The 19,486-nt window shown below is 48.1% G+C and overlaps 1 protein-coding gene across 2 annotated transcripts in view; it reads left to right on the top strand.

Annotated features, from left to right (window-relative positions):
• FARP1 (FERM, ARH/RhoGEF and pleckstrin domain protein 1) overlaps positions 1-19,486 on the top strand; it is a 345,779-nt gene that overhangs the window by 80,427 nt on the left and 245,866 nt on the right. For both annotated transcript variants that reach the window (XM_075563476.1, XM_075563477.1), the window contains exon 2: positions 5,136-5,329. In XM_075563476.1, the coding sequence (XP_075419591.1) occupies positions 5,159-5,329 (171 nt within the window). In that variant the 5' untranslated portion in view covers positions 5,136-5,158. The remainder of the gene's footprint in view (positions 1-5,135; positions 5,330-19,486) is intronic.

Below are 19,486 nucleotides of genomic sequence, written 5' to 3'. Positions count from 1 at the left end.
CAGAAAGAAATAGTTTAGCAAAAAGTTTCTTCCTTTTAGGTTTGAAATCACAGTAGGCTAAATGGGTAAAAAAATTTGAATATTAATTTACCTTATTTTGAGTCTTCCCTAACACATTCCAAAGTCTGAGCAAGTTATACAGGTGAAGTTAGAGAAGAACATGGATTAATTTTCATAAGCACTCGCTTTGCTTTTTGGCTTGGTAGACCTGTTTACCTAGAAAACTGCATTATTCCTGGGCTTAGTTGTGTGGCTTTCAGGCCTCAATTATGGTTATCCATGCGTGCCTTGCCAAAAATCCCCAGATGTTCCCGGGCCTTCTCAGGATGCCCAACTCAACATTCTTGGCGGGAGTTCTAGGTGGATTAATCAGTGCTTTCCAAGTATAGCAATAGTCCATATGCAAGGACAGTGACCAAAAGAAAATGCAATGCATCAGGATGCAGAAGTAGAAATAATTCAAGAATGAAGTTATGCAGAGGCTAAAGAAGAAGGAAGTTAAGCTACTCGAATATTAATCACAAATGTAGTTTGACTTTAAAATGCCAAGAAGCTAACCGTGACACCATAGCTTGGGGCTCTTGGGCAAGAAGAAGAGAAGAGGGTTAGTGTAGGTCATGTGACAGCTTTCCTCTGTGCAGGGTCAGGAGGAAATTCCTTTTTAGGGAAGGGTCCCAGCGTTGGGGCGGAGTGGTGACTTATCTCATAGCAGTGTGACAGGCCGAAATGACCAAAGACTGGCCTTTGCTTTAAGAGAAGGCATGTGAAAAGGAGGCAGGCAGCAGTAGATGGTGGGAGGCAGGGAAGGAGAATCACCCAATGCAGAGAGGAGGCTCAAATGACCCGAATGTCAGTTTTCTCAGGGGTGGGGCATGGGGGTGGGGTGTTGCATTTAATTTTACCCTTGAGACAACACATAGGAAATGTAGATGAGACTCATTTTATCTTGGTTATGAAGATTGTCCCCCCCCTTTAAAATAGTTTTATCAGCATATACTTCACATACCATCAAATTTAATAGTTCAGTCATATTAGGCAGGGTTGTGGAATCATCACCACCATCAATTTCAGAATACTTCCCTTCTTTTTTTTAAACGTACAACATAAATGCCACCTTCTTATCTCTTGTACTCATTCTATCTCCCTCCAGTGCCCACTGCCAAGCCCCTAGTAAATTAGTGTTGCAGTTATTGTCTCTATAGATTGACCTGTGCTGGATTTCATGTACAGAAAATCATACAAAACAATAACAAGGAAAAGAACAACAAATCTGACAAAACAGAAAAACCTCAATTGAAAAGAAAGCAGAAAATATTAATTACTGGAACAGCATAAAAGTAGATCAAAAGGGTGATAAATGATAAGGTAGTACATTTTAACCTAAATACATCGGCCATCATTGACTTTACAATGTTCTTTTCCCAGTAACAAGGCCATTCACATCTCTGGGTGATGATCAGAGGTTTAATCCACGTGGGGGACCCTGTAAATGGATTTTGGGGTGTACTGTAATCCATAGTCCTCAGCAAACTGTATGTTCAGAATTTAAACTCTGATACTCTTCCCTTCAGATTTGGCTTAATCATTTACAATCCTTAGACCACCCAAGGATGGGGTGCTTCATCCAGGCAGACTTACTTGATATCTCACTTGGATGGCTGCTTGTTTGGTAAAAAACAAAAAAAGCTGTTAAGGCCTCAGACACTGTTCTTCCTGAAAGCTGGGCATCAGCTGGGTTTTTTTTTTTGTTTCCTTTCCCCACACTTTGCTTGAAAGTTGTTTTGAACAGACCTCACTTTTTAATTCCAGTAATATTTGGCTCATTGAACAAATATTGATGATCTGTTTCTCACTTTGGTTGTTCAAACATGGTCCTGGGTATCTGTCAATTGATTAATAAGCCATTTTACCAATGCTTCAGTCAGAATCAAATAGATTAGAACAAAGTTAATGGGAAAGTGTTATTTGTAGAAATAATCAGATAATTACTTACATTAATAGAATTGCGAAGTCATAGATGGATATTCAAAACAGGAGGAGCAGTTCTCAGAACGATTCGCCCTTCTCTAAGATTGCCTTGTCATCGAGCCCTGATTGTACAGGGTGCCTGAGTTGGTTGGGAAGAGGCGTGTGGGAGAAAAGACTAGCAAATGCAGTTGTTTAATGGTGATCCTACATTTTCCCTGTCTGATCAAAGGGCCCATCTTTCAGGCTGTGGTGATTTGAGACAGTGACCCAAGTTCTTGCCAGACTAGTTTTTGATCTGCTGGGCTCAGGGCCAGACCCCTGAGGAAGGTGTAGGCGTTCCGATGGGGACTTTATGGGGGTAATTCTGGGAAGGTGATTCAAGAGGAGGCTGAGAATGAGTTAGGCAACACAAACCGGCTGCATATGATGGTTAATACGTGGGTCAGACCCAGCCAGCGCTTTTGGCTCAGGTGACTACTTCCATGCCACTTCCCTGGGTGTTGGGTCAATCCCATAGTAAAGTCCCACCGCCACGGTCATCTTCTTCTTCATTGGCCTTCAAGAGAGGCATTGCTTGTTGAAAGTGCAGCCTTTGTCCCGCCTTCCCCAGTCCACTCTCCAGTCATTCCCTTAAACAGACAGTGGAACCTTGAATCCACACTCCAAATTCAGCTCACCTCTCTGCCAGCCTTTTCTTGCAAATCCTGTTCTCACCCCAAACAGTGCCCCAAACCCAACTCTCCCCTTCCTCTGTACTTTGTCCAGTCTGCGGGTTCACAGCTTTCTGATTAATCTCCTGTTCTCAGTAGTTAACCATTGACAGCAAGTTTGAAAGGAAAGTAGGTTTTATAGTCTCACCTGTTGTTTCTATTGCCCCGAGGCAAGTTCCACTTCAGTATGGTTGGTTGAAAAGAGCTCTGTAATTGAATTCCCGCCCCGACCCTACCTCCCTATTCCGCTTTACCCAGTTCCTATTCTAGACCATCTACTGATTCATGTTTCTGAAATCCTGCTTTTGTTGTGTATTTTCTTATGCCGGTGGCTCCCTACTGCCTACAGATGGGAGACTTTATTTTTCAGCTCAGCAATGGAGGCCTTTTGTAGTCCGACTCTACTATTTGTTCAAAATGCGTCTTTAACTCTTGAGCACTCTACTCATTCTCAGCCCTCTTCCCACCTCCCATCGTCTTTCTGCCCTCTCGTCTTGTCGTCATGCCCAGGGATGCCCACTCCTAGCGGCTCCTTTCTCCTTCCAAGCTGTCTCCCAACGTCGAGGCGGCCGCGTTCAGTTCCTTACCTTCGCTTTGATGGATGCTCCCTTTCTCTGAGCCACGTCATCTCACAGTGACCGTGCTGCACCCCCTGCTCTCCCCACACGTGATACACTGCCATAGTATTGCATTTGCCCAGCCTCTCTCTCTTCCAATTTTTATTTTAAGAAATCATTTTATTGGGGTCCTTACAGCTCTTAAAACCATCCATGTATGCATTGTGTCAAGCGCCTTTGTCCATATGTTGCCATGCCTTTGCCCAGTGTCTGAGCAGTCTTAATCAGACTCTGCTCTCTGGCAGGCATTGTGCCTAGGTAGGTGCTGAGATTCAATGAGCATTTCAGCTTTGGTTCCAGTTTTTAGGGCAGTCACTGGGTAGTGGGGAAGTTAGCAGGAAGCCCAGAAAGGATTGAGCGAGCACCCTGATGAGACTGTGAGAGAACAGGAGGGGCAGCAGCACGGATGCCCTCCTTTGGGAATGGGGATGTGACATTTGCACTGAGATTTGAAGCGATAGAAGTTTCTGGGGGGAGAAGCAGGGCAGGGCATTCTGCCAGAAGGACCCACCAGGGAGAAGGAGGACGAGACAGCACGGAGATGGCAGGTGGGGAGAGGCAAGTGAGAAGCGCTATGTGCCCGGAGACAGGAGGCAGGTGATGGCCAAGTATGGTGGTAGGAGTACTTCTGTCCGTGCTGTTGTGGGGTGCTCAGAGTGACCCCAACTGACAGAACTGTCCCCTAGGGCTTCCTAGGCTGTGATCTTCATGGGACCAGATCGCCAGGTCTTAGCTCCTGGAGAGCTTCCAGGTGGGTTTGAACCACCGACCTTTGAGTTAGCAGCCTAGTCGGTGTACCACCTGGGCTCCTTTGCTAGTAATACATAAAACCAAAAGCCAAACTCACTGCCATTGAGTCTATTCTGACTCATAGGGACCCAATAGAATATATTAAATGGCTTCTTGGGAAAGGCAGACCTGGAAGGAAATAGGAAGATTATTATCATAAAGCAAGCTACAGAGATGGGAAAAAAGACTTTACCTAAGTTCCTGTGTTAATGTGTGTTTACTTTCCTCCACCAGATTATAAGCCTGAGAGTCAAGTGTGTTTTTGATCTGTTTATCTGTAGAATACCCACATTACTTAGCATGTTGCTGTGTCCATAAAAGGTAATTGGTGGCTTGTGTACTGTTGATCATCCTCCCACTGGGCTTCAAACATGTAAAAAGGTAGTGCATCTCTCATTGTAGACACTAAGTAATAATCTGTTGAACACAGCTGCTTTTATACCTTCAGTATGTGACTAAATTACTAGAAAAGATAACTATGAAATAATATGCAAATATGCAAAATAATATAATATGCAAAACTATATGCATGTCTCAAGTAGCTCAAGGTGACATTATGTGACTGGATGAACCGGCGTCTCACTTGGCTTGATGTCATTGAAGGTACACACAAAGAGAATCTTGAGTATTTTTATCCTCCTGTGGTTTAGGAAAATTCCCATAATGAAGAGAAGACAAATGATGCCCCCCCCGCCCCCCCAACCAGATCTCTTGCCCTTGAATTGAATCTGACTCATGAGGACATGCCAAAAGGGCAGAGTAGAACGGTGCTCCATGGGATTCCCAACTTTATCATTCTTTGAGAGCAGACTGCCTGCCTACCGTATAACTACTGTGCCCCCCGAGATCTGTCAAACACTGCCCAATGAAGCCCACTGCCATCGAGTTGATTCCGACTCTCAGTGCCTGTAAATCTTTATGGGGACGGGAGGAGTCCGCTGCATCTCTCCCTCAGAGTGAGTGGTGGGCTTGAATCACTGACCTGGTTGGGCTAGCAGCCCAATGTGGGTGCATCTCCTAATATATTTTTTTCTCTCATTGCTTCCTCCAGATATTATATAAGCTACTTTAATCATGGGAGAAATTGAGCAGAGGCCGACTCCAGGTTCGAGACTGGGAGCCCCTGAGAACTCGGGGATCAGTACCTTGGAACATGGACAGAAGCCGCCTTCAACCCCATCAGGAAAGCTCATGTCTATCAAAATCCAGATGCTGGATGACACCCAGGAGGCATTTGAAGTTCCTGTAAGTCGGGGGTGTCGCTGTGAGGTCCGATGTGTGGGCAGCCGTGGCCACAGGAAGGCCAGTCCCCTTCACGTGTCAGTGGTATGGCGGGTCTGAGTATTCAGCTTGCCCTGGCCGCAGTGTTCGCCTCTCCCCGGTCCTGCTGCTCACCTCTGACGTTAAGGTTCATGCATGAGTTCACTGCTATGCAGTGAGATCAGTGGCCATGTGACTTGCATTTTCCCCTGGCTTCCCTCTGTACACACGTTATTACATGTACCTACGTATGTTTGTGACTGCATCGTATAGATATTTGTATCCGATGGGAAATGACATTGCGGATGAATCTCAGTGTAATTTACTTAGCTGTCATACCTCTAACACTGGTGTGAGTGTGTACGTGTGTTCCTGGGCAGTTTGCTGGCAACAAGAATCCCATAGGAAAGCATTGAAGATCCATATGCATGCTGGGGAGCAGTGGAGTCTGACCTCAGTTCCCACAGGTGGGTGTGGGAGGGGATACCGAAACCTTGACCGGAACCCACAGTGTGACATCCCTTAATATGGAGAGTCTGGCATCTTGGGACCCAGGGAAGAGAAAAGCGGGTGGCAAGGAGCTTGGACAGAGAGGAATGAACCAGGAGCTTCCGTCTCTGCTTTGCCGTTTCACTAGTTGGTGTGCTTTTTCTGCTCCATGTTTTTGTCCCCCCACAGAGCCCCTGCTTCCTCTTCCCAGCCCCTCCAAAATGGAGCTCCTGCTAGAGGTCAAGGGAACATTCAGACAGAGGTGAGAGAGTCAAGTGTGTGACTGACTCTCCACAATTAGGATGGCTCCTTCATCCGAATACCCCCTCTCCCTCCCATTGGTTAGGGGCTGTCGATTCTTAACCACGATGGAGTCAGTGTTTGTGGTCCATCTCAACCTCAGGTTGCCCCACCTAACACCATTTGTGGAGGAAGAAAATCACCCCTCCGCATTCCAAGCAGCCAGCTTCCATACACAGACGTTGGGGGACATTACCCGTTTTTAATGTGGAGACTGTCTATTAACGCCTGTTGGCTTAGACTGGCATTTACTAGTTGGCACCAATGTGTGTGTAACCCATCATTTAATCATTTTTATGGGCGATGATTCAGTAAATTGCATTTATGTCACAGAGCATCGTTGAGAAAGTGTGAATCAACAGCAAGTGTTTCTGGGAAAGAGACCCTCAGAAGAGCTCTGTTCAGCCCTGCCGGTGTTTATGGCCCACGGCAGGCGACCTTCGTGACTTTCTAATTTCCCTGCTGTGGAATTCATATCTTTCAAGGGCATGGGCATGTCTTCTTACGCAGTGGAACAAAGCCACAGCTAATCTGCTGTCATTGAAGCCTGCATTGAGGAGAGCACCTGCCATCCAGTTCTAATTACGCCTCTTGGAACACGTGTCTCCCGCCCCGCCCCCCTGTCCCTCCCCTCCCCTCCTCCCCCTTCATTTTCTCTTTTTGTTGCCAGACTGGTTTAGCCAGGTACTTAGTTTCAGTGTTTCCTGTTTGGTACTGTTAAGGCTTTAGGCCTGAAGTCCCTAACTGCCCCTCCTGTGAGACGGGGTTTCCCTGTGTGATTTTGGCGGATGAAGGAGCAAATGCTTGCTGAGGTGTGTTCTGCCTCCGGGCTGCCCTGGGGTGGTGTGTTCACCCAAAGTTCCTTGGCTTCCCCAGATCCAGGCTTCTCAAGGCTCTCTTCCTAGCTGCTATTGAACTAGCTAAGCGCGTAGGTGCACCCTGCCTGGGAACCGGGAGCTGAACTGTGCTGGCTTCTCTAGAAATAATTTGCTTGATAATTTCTGATATGTGCTCTTGGCCTTTGTCGCCGCATCCCTGCCCGATCTTTTCTCCTTCCCCTCTCCCCTGATGCATGGGGACCCTGTGTGTCAGAAACCTGCTCCAGAGCGTCCTCAAAGAGCTTGGGCGGGGGGTTTGCAAGTCAATCACCAGGCTTTTTTTCTGAGGTGCTTCCGAGTGGACTTGAACTGCCAGTGCCAGTCTTTTCATCACCGTCTGAGCATCCAGCTGTTTGCGCCACCCAGGACCCTGATGCTTGCCCAACCCATGTCATTGGCGTCGATTCTGATTCCTAGCGACCGTGTAAGACAGAGTAGAACTGTCCCATGGGGTTTGCAGCGCTGTCGCTCTTCATGGAAACTAACTGCCACAGCTTTCTCCCCGGACGCAATTGGTAGTTTGAATCTCCTGGTTAGCAGCCATACGCTTCGGCCATTGCACCAACACGGTGCTGCAGGAAATGCCCGGAGCCCGGGAAGGCCCCACTCAGCCGCGGATCTTACCTGGACGGTGCCCGAGGCTGCTTCCCTCTTAGCAGATGTCTTGGGTGGAGCCAGACGGCCTGGATGTTTTTCCTAGCTTCTACTCACTTAGTTACTCACCCGGGACAAGCGTCTTCTCTGTGAAAGGAGATGTGACAGCCAACCCAACTGCATGTTCCTATGAGGCACGAGAGAGTTGATACCAATGTAGCACCTGGAACAAGAGCTTTGTAGAAGTTTATCATCAGTAGTACCAGGGGCTTCAAAATGTGTTTGGGAAAAAATAATCCACTCTCTTCTCATCCCACATTCCCATGAGCTTTCAAACCCAACACCCCTCCCACTCCATGTGCATTTTTAAGTACCGTGTCCCTCCACACTGCCGGGCTTCTCGGGCCGGGGGACCGTGCCTTCTGACTTCAGTGTCCTCAGCAGAGTGCCTGGCATGTGTCTGGGTATATTCCATGATCAATGGCAGAATCTTAGGAGAAGTTTATTTGGCAAGAAGAATCACCACTAGAATGAAGTCTTTGTTATTTTTTCACAGGCCTCGGCTATTGATATTTTCATTGTTTGGCTAAGAAGGTTCTTTCTCAACCAATGGGCAACAGATGTTTTCCTGCGCTGGCTGTAGAAAGCTAGATATCAGCATTTCGATGGATGGGGCTGGGTCTAAATTGCTACCTCATGCTCCTTAAGAAGAGAAACATCCCTGCCCGGCCTTGTCGCACTGGGTCACTGCACTGGGGACTAGTACACAGTGGTCCTGGCATTGCAAAGAGGCCAGCACTTCATAATTGCATTAAAGTCTTGCTCCATGCTGTGTGTGTGTGTGTGTGTGTGTGTGTGTGTGTGTGTGTGTGTGTGATTAATTCATCAAGACTGGTTTCCTGACCCTGGAAGTGTCCTGCTCTCACCTGCGCACACCCCCTCCTTTGGTTGGATGCCAGGAGTAAATGAGTTCTCGTTGCTCTCTCCAATTTGCCATGCAGCTTGATAGCAGGGTGGGGCCCGCTGTGTCTGCAGTGGTGTCCTCAGGAAAAGTTTTTCTATGAACCTTGTCTTTCTTTCCCGTTGGATTTGATTTCCTGGGCTTTGCCATCTTCCTTTTGTTGCGTTGTTTCACAGTATGGACGTAGACAAATATAGTCATTTTTAATGCAAATCCCTTAAACATTTCTTTGAACAGATACCGACACTCGGGCGGTCCCCATCATTATCTGTGGTTTCATATATCTATAGATAGCTATATTTTTGAGAGTTAACCTTTTAAAAGGCCTCAGAAGCCAACACGGTAATGTTTTTTCATTCTGTAGCTGGTTCCATTACCACACCTGGTCTACTGACTCGTCCTGTAAACTCGGACAGCCTTTGGGGGCTGTTTTCTGCAGAGTTGGACACTCCAGACAGAAGATTAAGAGCAAAGTCTTTTTGAAAAGCTTAATGGGCTTTACAGGGGGAAATGGGGCACACACGCACCTCTCGTTTGTGGTAATGTGCTGATGTGCACCTGGAGACTGTACTGCTACTGGCTGCTGGGGCAGTGGAAGAGTTAACAGCACTTCCGCTCCCAGCAGGCCCCCGCCCCTGAAGGTTCCCGGGGAGGTTTGTTCTCGGCCATCCACACCGCCCTGCCTTCATGAACAAACAGTTCACAGGGGTGTCCCTGCGCTGCAGCAGATGGTCTCTACTCAAGTGTTTATTCCGTTTGTGTAGTTTTAGGAACAGTATCAACATAGAGGGGAGTAGCGAGCCGAGAGGAACAGAGGAAATAAAAGGTAGCCTTAAAAAAATTTTTTTTGTTTGTTTCACATTTTTGTCTTGCTGCTTCTCAGCAGTTCTGGTAGAAAACGCATGGGCAGGATGCCCACAGGTGACGGGCAGGCACCTGATGTGTGTTGAGGTGGCGGGAGGCACCCGCTGGGGGCAGTCAGGTGGATGCAGGCAGGAGCAGGGAAGCCTGACAGAAGCAGAGGGACTGACGTGGCTGTGGCCGAGGAGAACCAGCCCTGGTGACAGTCACCTCAGGAGAGAGGGATTTGTGTCTCTGCACTGCATTGTTCAGAAGGTGTCACTACAGCTGGGTATAAATTCTGGCCGCTTTCCTGGGCCAGGCCGGGCAGGAGCAAACACTGAGCATTCATCGAGGTCTGAGCTACACAGCGAAGGCACTTGGGCACTTTGCACAGCCATGCTCTACCACAAAGCCAGGTGGTACCCCAACAAGACTGCTCCGTGAGGATTCCAATGGCTGATTTTTGGAAGGGGGTTCCCTCACCAGGTCTTTCTTATGAGGAGGCCTCTTTGTGAACTTGACCTGTTGGCCTGTTGGTTAGCAGTCGAGCACTCCCTATCCAGGATCTCACTCTCTACCACCCAGAACTCAAAAAGCAAACTCATTGCCCTGAGTACACCCTGATTCGCAGTGACCCTATAGGCTCGGGTTGAGCTGCCCCTGGTGGGTTCCGAGGCTGTAGCTCTTGCAGGGAGTAGAAAGCCTCATCTTTCTCCGAGGGCGGCTGGCAGCTTTGAACTGCTGACTGCAGCTAGCAGACCCTGGAGTCATCCCGTACACTACCGGGCTCCATTCTCTCTCACAGACTCTGATCCTTTGTGGTTTGCATCGCATCTAAGGACAAAAGATTATCTGTGGACTCTGGGAGTAAGGTGTTCCAGATTTTCCTGCATTGTCATATGCTAACCCTTGGATCGGTGCCTGGGATCCAGTGGATATTCACTAAGGGGAACAGCCTGCCTGCACATATGTTAGGTCAGTTAGCTCTCAGGAGAGTTCATTCTTAGGACAGGAAGTGGATGTTGTCTTCTTGGAAGCCATGGGAAGAACTTTCAAGCCACTCCCTCGCCCGCTTGCAGGAATTGGAGGTCATGCTGGACTGGGCTGGAACCGAGCCTGGCTGACCACTGTGGCTCAGTGCTCTCCCCTGCACTGTATTGCATCTCCTTACAAGACCTCCGTCGGTTCCTCTTTTCGCAGTCTTCAGACTGGCCCCTTCTTGCTGTCTGACAAAGGGCCTGGTTCCAGCTGCCTGGCTTTCCTGACCACTCCCCACGTTCTCCAGTCTGTGCTGCTCCTACCTGCCCCATCCTGAGCACCACTGGGCCGTCCCCTGCCCCCACCCAACGCCTTGATTTAACAAAATGTGACCAACCCTCCAGGTCTTGCAAGGTGTTATTGTTTGGGGCCATCTTTCTCTTCTGCCTCTTGACTGAGGACCCTCATTAATCATCTGTATCTCTAATTAGACTCTTAATCTTGCCTCCCTCCCTTATTAGCTCCCTTACATCAGGGGTCCTCAAACTATGGCCCACGGGCCACATGTGGCCCGCCGAGGACATTTATCCAGCCCGCCGGGTGTTTTTGCCCCGTTTTTTTTTTTTTTACATCAAAATAAGGTATGGACAGTGTGCATAGGAATTTGTTCATACTCTGTTTAAACTATAGTCTGGCCCTCCAATGGGTCTGAGGGACAGTGAACTGGCCGCCTGTTTAAACAGTTTGAGGACCCTTGCCTTACATCATGGAGACTCAGTTTTCTTATCTGCAAAATGAGGTGCTTGGTCCAGATAGTATTAAAGGCTTTTTGTTCTCCTTTTTTGAAGCTGAGACATACCTGTTGATAAGAGGGCTTAACTTTCTGTAATTCCCCAGGCACTTGTGCTCTTTGAGGACAGGAAGTTTTAATCTTCAAAAAAACAACACGTGTATTTTTTTTTTTTTAAGCAAAGCCTGGCCAGACACATTAGTTACTATGTACCTAATAAATGTTTAAGACACATGGAGGGGCTTCAACCAGTTCATGGGAAAATTCCATCGTCTTTTCATCACGCTTTCCACCAACTTCTCACAGCCTTCTCTCGGGCAGTGAGGGTGCAGTAAGCATGTTGTGATGTATACATCGTGTGTTATGGGCCATCAGAATATGGTGTAATTGTGTGTGTGTGTGTGTGTTTGTGTGTGCGTCCTCGAGGTGTAGAGAGGACTGCACGAGCCCAGTTGATAATGGGAGAAAGCATTTGGAAATAAATCAGGTATTTTTCAGACAACCTGTATTTAATAAAACAAAGGGGTTTGTTGAAAAACAGAAGAAATGCAAACATTTTAAGACAATGATTAGTTTTCATGGCCCCGCAAAAGCGACTGCGTGGGTTTTTTCTGGGGACAAAATTGTCTTGTGTTATCATGGGAGTCCTCCTCAGGGGTCTCATTCAGTCAGTCCGTAAGTGAATAAACCATTGTTTAAATTCCCTTGTGCAATGAGAACTGCCATTCCATTCCCGTCGTCGCCGCTGCAGTCTGGACTTTTCAGGTGAGGATTTGTTCTTCAAGCGCCCCGTGGTTCCGCACAAGCGTCTTGAATGCAGGTCGGAATGTACGGTTGTCTTTTCCAGCTTAGTTTCACTCAGAAGAGAACATCCGAAGCGTGTTTAAAAACATTCCCCGCGCCTGCTTTTTGTGAACCTCATGTTTCCTGAGAGAAAACTGACGCTGGCCGCTTCTGGCTGGGCTGGCCTTCACGTAGGGAGGTGGCTAGCTTTGTGTGGGTCTTTGCAAAATGTCCGTTCAAGCTAGTCACTTTGAAAAGCTGTAAGAATATATAGACCAAAACATCGACCAAGCTGGCGGGTTTCACATGTGTAATTCACGGGCAGTAATTACATGTATTGTGCTGGAATCACCACTGTTCTTGCCATTAGTCCACGTGGTCAACAGAGGTTCAGTGCCCTGAACTAAGACTCGCTCGGCTCCTATCCTTCCAGCCCGGGCCATCACTAATCAGCTTCCCTGCCCTAGATATTTCACATACACAGATCACACAATAGTTGCCTTTTTGTGCGCGACTTACTCAACTCAGCGTATTATTTTCCGGGTCAATCTGTGTTGTGGCACGAATCAGTACCTTATATGTCTCCCTACATGTTTCTTGCCATCTGTACTTTGTCTCTTTCCTTTCCTGAGAAACTCCTTTGATGAACCGGTCGTAAATTTTTATGAGGCCCCATTTATCAGTTTTAGAGAAAGCCTAGTGGTGTGTTGTGGATTACACACTGGGCTGCTGACCCCGAGGTCACCGGCCGCTCTGAGGGAGAAGCACGAGGCTTTCTGTTCCTGTAGAGCGTCGCCGCCTGGGGGACGCACGTTGGGAGTTGTGCTCTGTCCTGGAGGGTTGGAGTGCATGGGAATGCACGCGTTGGCATGAGCGCCCCGTTATTTACCTCTCTTGTCTTTTTCTGCACTTGCCTGTGGTGTCCTAGCTAAGAATCTCTTGTTTTACAATTTGGTACCTTAACAAACCTTTGTGTTTCCCCTCACTTATTTTTAAAATTTTAAATTTATTCCCCCCCCCACTTTTATTTGTCTGGTTTTCACATTAACCCCTCGATCCCTTTGGAATGGACTTTCATATATATGTTTGAGGTCCGAATGCGGTTTCCTTCTTTGGTCCGTGGAAACCCAAATCTCCCAGCGCCATTTGTTAAAGTGACTCTTTGTGTCATAATACCAGTACCAGGGGTTTTGATTACTCTAGCTTTAGAGTATACTTTAAAATCTGGAAGACTGGGTCTTCCTACGACGTCTTTTACTGGACTGTTTAGGCTCTTTGGGACCCCTTTTCCATCTAAACAGGAGGACCTTTTCTGCAAAGAAAGCTGTGTCTGAACCTTGGATGGCACTGTCACTTTGTTTTTGTGAATTTTCCCCCTCTTCTCGCCACCCCATCCCACTGCCGCCTCCTATTTTAGCTGTCTTACGGACTGTGCCATTTTGAGGAGCTGCTGCTAAGAATTCCCCACCAGGGGATGGACTAGACGTTTCAGTAAATGTCTTGAGAGCAAAATACCTTCTTCTCGTACAGCTCCTCTGCTCTGACTCCCCTTGAGTTACAAGTCTCAGCCAGCGTCGTTGTTCCCGAACCTCGATCTGATTTTAGTGGTAACGTAGTGTCGTTTGTTACCTGCCACGGAATCAGCTTCTGACTAGGGCAACCCTGTGCACAATGGAAGGGAGCACCGCTTGGTCCCGCGACAGCTGCACGATCGAGTTGGGACTCAGATAGTTGTGATGCAGGGGGCTTTTCATTGGCTCGTTTTTCACGAATGCTCCGCTGACACCTGTTTGGCATCACGCAACACGCAACTCGCCACTGACCGGCAGGGGGAGTTGCCCAGGATGCGGTGCATTGACCGAGGTTGGCACCTGGCTCTCCGTGTGGAAGGTGAGACTTCTGCCATTGAGCCACCACCGCCCACCCATCCGTGATGAAGGAAAGGAATGCGTCGGGATTTCGGAGCTACTTTGTCAGCCAGAATTGACTTGATGGCAGCGAGTTGTAGTTCACTTTTTAAAGTTAATCCTTTCCTCTTACTAGGAATGGCTACCCGCAAGCAGTGGTGGAGGTAGAGCAGAGGTGGGTGGAGAGGGTCTCGTTTAATTGGCCGTGTACACGAGGAGGGGAGGCGGGTGTGCCTAGAGCCACGTGGCAGCCCCGGCGGCAGCTGCAGCTTGGGCCAGACTGAGTGGAGAGCATTCCCCATGCCGCCCCAGTGTTTCACAACCAAGCCGCCTTTCCTCCCTCCTTATCAGTATTGCCTTTGGCTCCTTTGATGAGCAGAGTTTCTGAAATTGTATTTCTGCCCACGCTGCTCTACGCAGTCATTACTGTGTTTTCTGTAACTTGAATGATAAATTGTGCTGTCTGGCTCTGGCTTTGCGAGGTTAAATTTAAAAGCCATTTTAATAGATTAAAATTTGCTTTCATAAATCACTTTTTTTTTTTTACCCCCTCAGGATGGTTAGCTTCTCTTTGTAGCTCCCTGAAAGCAAAGAGGAGAACTTAAATTTTGGCCTGGAATATGTGAACTCAGCCCTTTGGATGTCAGCTTAGATGCTGGTGATCAAAGTGGAAACTCGGCGGCTCGGGGCTGATTGCAGTCAGCCGCTAACAGCTGTTTGCTATTTTCTCCCTGAAAGGAGAATCAGGCGAACCTAATAAATAAAAAGAATACACCGCCGTGGAGAATGTCCAAGTAGATATTAAAAATGGACCATATTCTGAGGGAAGTGTAAGTTTGACAAGCTGAACGCCCCTCCCCCCATTTGTGTATTTACTTTTTAACAGTTTTATTAGCATGGAATGCATGCACCATACAATTCAGTAGTCTAAATATATTCAAATGAGTTGTGCAAATGTCACATTTCTTCATCTGGCCTTTCACAGCCATCCATAGCCCTCTGTAAACTGGGTGCCTAGACTTTAAACTCTAATACAATTCCGTCCTTGTATCTTGGATTTTATTATCCACAGTCCTGGTTTTACATTGGTGTACTCCTTCTGTGTGGACTTAGCTGACACCTCACTTAGAGCACTGCTTGTTTTAAGACAAACCTTTAAGAACCAAACTCTCTTCTTTCTAACAGCTTGGCACCATCTGATTTCTTCACCACGCGTTGCTGTCGTACCCGTATCTCCAATGATCATTTCATGAGGGCATATCATAAGAAGTATTTGAACTGATGACCTTTTGGTTAGCAGCTTCACTTGTAACCCACTCTGTAGGACTCCTTTGGAATGGAGAGTAACCATAATAAGAATTCAGTGGTTCTGATTTTATTTATCCGATGTGATCCTTGGAAACACAGTGAGTCAACAGATGTTGGTTGAGTTTCCTTTACAATGCCTTGCTGTGTGCCAGACATTACGCAAGCCTCTACTTTATTACCTAATATTTTGTGAATTCATGAATAACTCATTGCTGAAGCCCTGGTGGCTGGTGGGTAATCCATTGGGTTACTAGGTCAGCAGTTCAAAGCTACCAGCTGCTTCTCAGGTGAAAGATGAGGCTTTCTGCTCTTGAAAAGGTTTATACCAGGGTTCCTCAAACTACGGCCCGTGGGCCACATGTGGCCCGCCGAGGACATTTATCCAGCCTGGTGGGTGTTTTTGCTGCTGCTGCCTGTCCTGCTTAGTAGCCAACTCGTCCAGTGTGCATAGGAATTTGTTCATAGTTTTTTTTAAACTATAGTCCGGCCCTCCAACGGTCTGAGGGACAGTGAATTGGCCCCCTGTTTAAAATGTTTGAAGACCCCTGGTGTATACTCTCGGAAACGCACAACATCAGTTCTATATGTCACTGTGAGTTGGAATATGACTCAATGGCAGTGAGTGAGTTCACTGCTTATGGACGAGGGAGGTATGTGGGAAGACAAGTGACTTGCTTGAGGTCACTTATCTGGTAGGGAGGAGTCAGTCTCCACCCAGGAACTCCATACTTCAGCCAGGACAGTTTGCCCCTGCTGTGAGACGTTCCCAGACTGCCATGATGGGTTAGCTATGATAACGCAGCACATTGGTCATGGTAGTGGCAGTGACACATGCCGGTGTAGATGATGGACTGAATAGGGACGAGAGAGCCAGTGACCAGAGGCCACAGCAGTATCACACGCGCATAGTAGTGGCTGATAGGGGTCCAAGCCAAGCGCTGCAGGAAGAATGGCAGGAAGCTGACAGGCACGAGAGAAACGGAGGAGGGGGAATTGATAGGACTTGGCAGCTGATGGGACGTGAGGAGTGGGGAGGGGAAGACGGGACACAGAGACGGTCATCTGTCGGCCTGCAACCTGGGTGGCTCCACTTTGTCACACAGTTGGCACAGGCCATTTTACAGCAGATGTGTTGCCAGAATGTCTTTCCTCAGTTGACATGACTGGTGCTAATAAAAGGCATTGCCCTATTTTTAATCACAAAGAGGAATCTGGGTTTTTTTTTAATTAACTTCCAAGATTGATAATAATTATGCAAGTTATATAAACTGGAAGTAATAAACGGAGGTTGATTGCTCGGCCTTAATGCATGTTAGGAAAATTATATATTTACTCTTCTCATTTCAGTTTGCTTACCACCTCAGGAGTGGCGCCACTCTCTTCGTCCCCCCCTAGAGGAGGGCTGCGCTGGGGACATGTTTAAATCCAGCATCTTCCAAGGATTCCAGCAAAAAGCATTAGGAAGGAATAAGGAAATTACTTTTGTTTGTTCATCGTTTAATTTAATTTCCTGCTAGGCACGAAATATAAAGGGCTCTGGCTATCTCGCATCGTCTTCACACTGCCATCTGTCAATCGCCATTTCTTTTGGCAAGCAGAACTCAGAAGCTCAATTACCTCGATCTAGACCAGTGGTTCTCAATCTTCCTAATGCCGTGACCCCCTTTAACACAGTTCCTCATGTTGTGGTGACACCCCCCCCAGTCATAAAATTATTTTCGTTGCTACTTCATCACTGTATTTTTGCTACTGTTATGAATTGGGCGACCCCTGTGAAAGGGGCATTAGCCATCCCAAAGGGGTCGTGACCCACACAGGTTAACCGCTGATCTAGATGGAAGACAATATCTAAGCCAGGCCTCCTCAAACTAAGCCCCACGGGCCACATGCGGCCCGCCGAGGACATTTATCCCCCCTGCCGGGTGTTTTTGCACCATTTTTTACTTCAAAATAAGATATGTGCAGTGTGCATAGGAATTTGTTCATATATTTTTTTAAACTATAGTCTGGCCCTCCAACGGGTCTGAGGGACAGTGAACTGGCCCCCTGTTTAAAAAGTTTGAGGACCCCTGATCTAAGCCATTGGAAGGGAAAACCATAGAGCATGGTTTTGTCCGGGTTAAACACATGCCTGACATTGAAAAAATGGAGGGGAAATGGAGAGGGAAGGAGAGGAAGAGAGAGAGAGCGAGAGAGAGAGAGAGAGAGAGAGAGATTGAGCCTTGAGATGGTGTTCTCTTAACATGTTTTTATTAAAGCACTTTAGTATTTGTTTTCATGGAAAATGTCATAGAAGTAATTTTTAGGTCTGTCTCTGAACTGTATAGAAGTATACATATGTATGCACACAGTTGGAGCTCGCTTACACCTGATGTGTGATTGATGGGTACTTGCAGGTATCCCCTCGGCTTCTGATTCTTAATATGTGCCCCTCACCTAGGAACGTAGGGGCAAAGTAAGAAAGGCAGGGGTTGTGAGTGAGAGAGAGAGGGAGAGGGAGGAGAAAGATAGGTATGTAGATAGGGTGTAGCGTTTTTATGAGAACCCAGTGTTGATGAGCGGTCTGTTTTCAGGGCTGACGCCTGCTGGATTTTCAGGACCCAACTTGGTCGGCTTTTCATTTTGTTCTACTTGCCCTTCAACCTAGTAGAGACCTCTACACCCTCGACCTTCCTCTCCCAGGCACCCACCCCCCATGCGCTCGTTTTCTCTGCTCCCATTTCTAAATCACACCGTCTTCCCATTTAGGGCACTGCATTGGTGTCCTGGCTCCAAATGGGTTGCTTTCTGCTACTAACTGAAAGGCTAGCGGTTCAAATACACTTGGGTGCCGTGGAAGAAAGGATTGTTGATCTGCTTCTGGAAGATGACGCCCATGAAGTGCTGGAGAGCGCGGTTCTACTCCAAAGTCGGTGGGGTCCCTGAGGGTCGGATTTTAGGTGGGTGTCTAACAACAGGGGCAGCGATTCATGTCTGCGTGACTGACTCCACCGATGGGGTGTCTCTATTCACGGCCAGCTCTCCCTGCAGAGAGCCCTCTGTGGCTGCCATCAGGGAGAAGCCCTCCAGGCCGGCCGTCATTCTGCTTCACCATAGCATGGCCCCTTTCTTCTCTGCTGTTACGGACTCTTGGAGAAAATCATGCCCTTAGCAGAGGTCGTTGCCCCTGAACGTTTGTGCACTCTGAGCCCAGGGTTCCCCACAGTTACCAGCACCTGTCAGTGTGTCTGATCCCTGCTTCCCACAGGGACTGCGGTGGGCTTTCATCTTTCTCCTCCGGCCGCTCTGTGGCCCTGCAGCCACACCCGTCAGGACCTCCCCCCCCCCCTGCAGAAACCAAGGGCACCCCCACAGGGTTTTCCCTGAAAACAGTTTGTTGGCAGGACAGAGTGGGAGGGAAAAGACCTGCCTGCACCTCTGTGGGGCCCAGGGCCTGTGAAGATTGCAGCCGAGAGAACCGGCAGAGGCAGGTCTTCCCTGTCGTGCGGGGTCACTGGGAGTCTGGATCGAGCCCACTGCTCCCATCAACAGCCAACATTGAGCATAGACTTGCAGTCAGGCGGGGCTCAGTAGACCACGGTGGCATTCTGAAGCCCCGGGAGGGGGCATGAGGAAGGAGGGGTGCTCCACTGCCCATAAGGCCAGGGTGGAGTTGGACGCAGGAAGGTGGTACATTTCTCCGCCCTTCTCTCTTCCTGAGGAGCCTTGGTGGCCTAGTAGTGATGCACTGGACTACAATGTCAGCACAAGTTCAAAACTACCAGCCACTACTTGGGAGCAAGACTTTCTATTCCCGTGTAGAGTTACAGTCTTGGGAACTCACAGGCCCAGTCCAGTCTGTCCTCTATATCGCTCTGGTTCAGAACGGACTCCATGGTGGTGAGTGACCACCTGTTTCGGGTCAGTGCCTCCCACTGGCTGAGCCCATCCCGAAAGCAAGCGCCAGGGCAAGGGAGCCCCGGGAGCAGTCAGCCTCCCTGGCAGTTAGAGAGTAACTAGGCAGGACACTGTTTCTCTTAGGTGACCAAGACTTCCCCCTCAAAGGGAAAGTCAAGACCCTGAGGCTTGGGCCCCTTCAGGTTCCTGGACCTCTGGAAGCTCATGCTCATCTCTGAGATCCCAACACCTCACCCCCCGCCTTTAGGACATCGCTTCCCCTAAGTATCAACACATATAGCCGCATTCACATACACATCCTGTGTGTGTGGACCCCTTTTCTTGGAAGATTTTATACTGTCTACTCAATGATGAAGGAACACCACCACCACCGAAAAACCCTGAACAAGTTGATGTAGTAGCTACAGTGTATAC

The sequence above is a fragment of the Tenrec ecaudatus genome, chromosome 11 (assembly GCF_050624435.1).
Source record: "Tenrec ecaudatus isolate mTenEca1 chromosome 11, mTenEca1.hap1, whole genome shotgun sequence".
In the NCBI taxonomy this organism is placed as follows: Eukaryota; Metazoa; Chordata; class Mammalia; order Afrosoricida; family Tenrecidae; genus Tenrec; species Tenrec ecaudatus.
The sequence above is the reverse complement of the archived record's forward strand: the minus strand, read 5'-3'. Positions and strand labels throughout refer to the sequence as shown.